At 32.8% G+C, this 5,348-nt stretch overlaps 1 protein-coding gene across 2 annotated transcripts; it reads right to left on the reverse strand.

Annotated features, from left to right (window-relative positions):
* Positions 1-331: 331 nt before the first annotated feature.
* Positions 332-4,725, reverse strand: LOC108745294 (protein kinase C-like). Of its 2 annotated transcripts, XM_018490785.1 has the most exons (8): positions 4,673-4,725; positions 4,390-4,609; positions 3,579-3,610; positions 2,837-2,907; positions 2,214-2,382; positions 1,364-2,131; positions 688-1,283; positions 332-603 (listed from the first exon to the last, which is right to left on the reverse strand). In XM_018490785.1, exons 1-8 carry the CDS (start codon positions 4,686-4,688, stop codon positions 439-441), a joined length of 2,037 nt encoding a protein of 678 aa, XP_018346287.1. In that variant the 5' UTR covers positions 4,689-4,725; the 3' UTR covers positions 332-438. The 2 variants fall into 2 exon arrangements, with proteins under 2 accessions (XP_018346287.1, XP_018346356.1); XM_018490854.1 differs by lacking the exons at positions 3,579-3,610; positions 4,673-4,725 and having other exon boundaries at positions 333-603; positions 4,390-4,454.
* Between the last annotated feature and the right edge of the window lie 623 nt (positions 4,726-5,348).

A 5,348-nucleotide genomic window follows, 5' to 3' on the forward strand; every position in this document is an offset into this window, starting at 1 on the left:
GAAAGAGCGGGGATAGTTATTGGCAAATTATATGCCTTTATCTATTTTGATTGAAAATTATTAATGAATTCTATTCAAGCAAACATTATAAATCAAGAAAAAAGTCCTTTTTATGACATCGCCTGATTTATATGTACCGTATTCTATTTGATCTGAAATTGAATAAAGTTTTTTTAATAATTTCGAATTCTTATTAATATTTCTGATCATGCCATCAATGTGTTTTGATTGGTCAAAAAGCTTCCTTTTGCGACAGATGGAATCATTTCCATCGGACGTAGCTCAGAAATCTCGAGCAGTCTCAAAACCGTTTTTCATGCTTAACAAGATAACAAATGTACTGTACAAAGCAACGCGTTAAGCGAGAAGGATGATATTACAATAAAACCGAATTACAATAAAATCGAAGGATGATATTACATTGAAACTTGTCATCTCTTACTGCGTAGTATACCTGAATGGATTGAAGTCTCTATTTACTACGGAGAATCCACGAAACTCTTCTTGATCGATGTCGCACGATTTGTCTGGACTATCCGGCGTTAATACAGGATCCTCTTTTGTGAACACGGCATCAAAATTAATCGCTTCTTTTTCATTTTTCTAAAAATTTCGAGGAGCAATTATGTAATACAATCCTGTGTTATTTAGTATTTATTAATTAAAATAACAAAACGCGAGACTCACAATTTTAGGTCTGATTGGAGGTTCTACTTTACGCGCTTCGAGAGCTTCCCAATCTAGATGTTTGAAAAATGGCTGGACCCTTATAGCATTTTCGCCACCGTCGGCTGCAACACAACCTAATCGCTTGGCAGGATTCTTGGTCATAAAAGCTTTTACAACAGACACTGCATCTGAAGAAACCCACACTGGAAACACTAAGTCATCTCGCAATATTGCTTCGAATAAATCGTCTTCGGTCTCGGCCTCGAAAGGTGGTTGTCCAGCCACCATTTCGTATAACAACACACCGAGAGCCCACCAATCAACACTAGCACCATACGGCAATTCTTGAAGTATTTCCGGAGCTATATAGTCAGGCGTACCACAAAATGTCGATGCCGTCGATTCTCCCTCAATTATATTCTCTTTACACATTCCGAAGTCCGCAAGTTTACAATGTCCTTCCGCATCCAGCAGTATGTTGTCCAGTTTCAGGTCGCGGTATATAATATGATGTTTATGCAGAAACTGAAGCGCGAGTGTCACTTCTGCTGCATAGAAACGTGCCCTCGGCTCTTCAAATTTTCGAGCCTTCTGGATATGGAACATCAGATCGCCTGAAATAAATCAAGAGATAATAGGAGTATTCAAAATAGAAGGTACCTTTCACATTTTATTCTAAAATGGGAATTTATACCTCCTTTCACATATTCCATAACAAAGAAGAGTCGATCAACCGTTTGGAAACAACTGTGGATAGCCGTTAGGAAAGGATGTTTTGCTGCGAGGATTAAAATCTTCTTTTCTGTCATGGTGCAGTCTACATCTTCATCTTGAATAATAACACTTTTTTTCAAGATTTTCACGGCGTAAATCTCTTCGGGATTACTTTTCAGTTCGACTAACATTACTTTACCGAAACTACCTTTACCGAGAACCTTAATAAAATTAAAGTCATCTAAACCAATTTTTTTTACATTGCTGTTTCTATCGTCATCTTCGTTAGATGAGTCTCTTAAACTTAACTGTGAACCATCTTTGGCGTAAGATGAGTCTCTATGACTCCACTGCGAATCATCTTTGGAATTAGTGGAATCTCTTTGACTCAATTGCGAATCATCTTTGGTTGAGTCGTTTTGACTCGAACAACTTGCGCCCAATTCGTCTGTCTGATCATCCCTTGAAGATATTTTTATCGTTTTGTCTTTTTGTCCTTTTTTCTGTCCTTTTTTCATTCCCTTTTTATCTTTTTTAAATTTTTTATCATCTTGATCTTTCTTATCTTCATCCTTTTCTGCAACTGTAGGTGTTTGTGGCCGTGAAGATACTCTAATCTTCGGAAGTCTTAATTGCTTATTTGCACAGAAATTTATTTTTTTCAAAATTTCACTCAAAGCCTTGGTATCTATACCACAACTGGGTGCAACGTTCTTATAACATCGTTTATGAACATTCATGTTGCAAACTATAGGAAAAATACAACGCAATTTAATAAATTGACTTAATAAAAATTTTTATAGAAAACAATATAAACAATATTACATTACCATCGCATTTCAAGCCTTGTCTGAAGAAGCCGTACAATAAAGATCCGCAGTGGTCACAAAATGTCAATGTTTTATAATTATGAGGATTAAACCGATGGGGAACGTGTATATTGAAGCGTGCTGTTGCCTGCGTGATTTGAGTCCCTTCCTCTCCTTCGACTACAATAATCTGATTGAAAAAATTTTTAAAATCTTAGAAAGTAATAATAAAATGATAAAACTTAGTAAAATAAAATCAAGATTTTGATAATATAGAGAAATTTTTGTGTGTGTATATACACATAGATATAAATTATTATATTTTTCGCGCAAATACACAATTTCTGATTGAATCATTTAATCACAACTTTATTTAATCACTGTTTAATCATAAGAAATGCACAAATAAGATTCTGATAAAACGGTGATTAAGGAAGGCAAAATCCTTATTAATATATCCTTGGAATAGTCCCATTATTGCCGAGTATTCCCTGAGACCTCTTTGATAATTTTTTCAAAAATTTGTCCAGAGTTAATTTTAATAATATCTCGTCGGTAATAATGTCAATTAATAATGCAAAACGTAAGTTACTTGTGATGTTTCTATTATGTTACGTCACTATAGAAATAACTAATAAACATACCTCTTCTTTCATTCCTGAACAATTCGTTATCACCAAGTTATGACATCTTTTGTGGACTACGCAAGTGCATACTGAAACAGCAATACATAAAGTATCCCCTTATAAAAATGCTCGCTTCCAAGATGTAACAGCACGTCCAAAGCTAGCTGCATGCGTGATAAGACGCATCCGGAAATTATTTACAATAATACCATAAGCAGAAATAAAATTGAAATTCACTTAATATTATTCTCAACATCAGCAGTAGTTTCGATACTAAAAATATTATCAAGCTCTAAGATAGCATATTTGGAATTTGTATTGAAGGATAACATGTAATAAACTGAAAAACTATTTAGCTACAAATCTAAATTGTATCGAAACGAAATAAAATCAGGATAGACAGAGACCTAGCTAATACATTAAGAATCAAAATCCTTACGTTACTAACTAATATAGCAATAAGTTAAGTAATAAAATATTTAATCATGAAGCAGATTAATACCAAGGCGGTCATGTGTACTAGTCGTGGTGAATAGAAAATGCATAAATTGACGCGACAATTATAGGACGTTATGGTAGTTAGGAATGAAGCATTAAAGACGTAAAACGTTAAATCGATGAAATAAGAGTCTTAATCGTGATTTTTCTCGTCGTTAAAACTCGCACATACACATTCATAACTGCACACATTCATACGTAAGGGTGCGGCAAGCGGATACATAACTATAATCTGTTAATAACAGTGTATGTGTCTTCTCACCTTGACACTGATAGCCTTGCTTGCCAAAGCCCCTGAAATATAATAGACAAAACACGTCACATCCTCATAATCCTTCCTAAGACACATACGTTTGCTTTCTTCAACCATGCTTAGTCATCATCTATACTACTCCTTGATTTTGATATGATTAATGACTTGTGTGATGAGAAAGATTGATCAAATCACTTCATAGATCCTAGTCAATATTTAAACTTTTATTTTACAAAGTATTTGTTTATTTAAAAATATTGCTAATTAGAACAGTATGTTGTGCAAATGTTCCAACACCTAAATATTTTGAAATGGATTCAGCAAATTATATAAGGCATGTATTTTTATAAAACCCAACATGTAACCCTGTTTAAAACAGAAAAAATCCCAAATAGTGTTTGTAGAGAATGTACCCTGGTAGCAATACCAAGCTTGCTTATTCTAATCTGTACTTGAGTCTCTCGAGTTAAAATAATTATTTATAATAATCCAATCTCCAATGCAAACCAATATTAATTACATACTAGCTAATAAATACCTTTCCTTGACATTACTAATACAGATAATGAGAAAAGACCAAATACCCAATGCATGCAATCCTGCATTTTGCAAATTTTTTAATTGATTAATTCGAGATGTACTATTAACTAAATTTTGATGTGTTTGTAAATGTAATTACGGGTGAAATATACAGTTTAAGCATGCTCCCATTTTCCTATTTTGAGATAGCACGCACTCTGCTATCAAAGATAGCGATCAAGAAGTATTGTATATAGAATCTTAAATAACAGAAGCGATGTTTTTCTACAGGCATACATACCAAATGAAGTCACGACAGTGCGAACAAAACGTCGGTTGTTTCAGAAAGGTAGCCATAAATTTATGTCCATTTATTTGATGAACCCTTCGTCGCATCACTCTCTGGCGACTCAAGGGCTCTTCTTTCTCTTGAAATTCTCTTTCATGCCGATCTTTCTTGCCTTTATTACGTGCCTTACGTGCTTCACCACTAGACTCCCCATGAAAACTTGGTTGCCGAACTAAAATATTAAATCACGTTAATTAAATCATGTATACTTATAAAACATTGAGATTTTTCTTACTTGGCGCATTCCACATTGCTATTATTAGTCGTAATCTTCCCTGAGGTTCTAAATCAACCTGCAACAATTTTCATTATTAATTAGATAGGCCTAAAAATGCACATTACATTTTCATATATACAGTCTATACACTAATTTTCTCAAATTCATTTGAATATTGTGTATAATTCTAACACAAATGCAAATTTTTCATTATATTTTTTTTCCAGAAAAAGACCAGATATTGTAGAATATGATTATAAAAAGTCCAAATGATTATACAATAAAAGTTCAAGTCTACATAATAAATTTAAAATAGTATTTATTTACAAGAAAAAATTACATTAAATCAAAGTTTCCTAAATTTTTGAATGTGATCCTAAAATTTTGAATGTAGAAATATGTACAAAAAATGACTTTTTACAGCATTTAATATTTCTTTTTAAATTAAAGTTATCTTGAAATTCTGATCCAAAGTTGACTGTTCACTCTCTATAAAATGTATTTTTTTTATTCCAATACCTTATTTTTTAGCCATGTTACATAACATTTAAATGCAAGATTTTTCTAAGATAAGTAATTTTTCTAAGATAAGTAAATTTTCCCCATATGATAAAGTTATATATACTTATAATCTTTAATTTGTAGCTATCAATACACACACACACACACACACACACACACACACACACACACA

Source organism: Trachymyrmex septentrionalis, unplaced genomic scaffold, assembly GCF_001594115.1.
Source record: "Trachymyrmex septentrionalis isolate Tsep2-gDNA-1 unplaced genomic scaffold, Tsep1.0 C3699331, whole genome shotgun sequence".
NCBI classification, from domain to species: Eukaryota; Metazoa; Arthropoda; class Insecta; order Hymenoptera; family Formicidae; genus Trachymyrmex; species Trachymyrmex septentrionalis.

What these genes read in the sequence shown, in the direction of transcription:
- LOC108745294 (XM_018490785.1), bottom strand. An exon ending in GCAAGGCTATCAGTGTCAAG is followed by an intron (nt 2,908 to 3,578) that starts GTGAGAAGACAC and finishes TTGCTGTTTCAG; the next exon opens with TATGCACTTGCGTAGTCCAC. An exon ending in ACAAGGCTTGAAATGCGATG is followed by an intron (nt 2,132 to 2,213) that starts GTAATGTAATAT and finishes TTTTTCCTATAG; the next exon opens with TTTGCAACATGAATGTTCAT.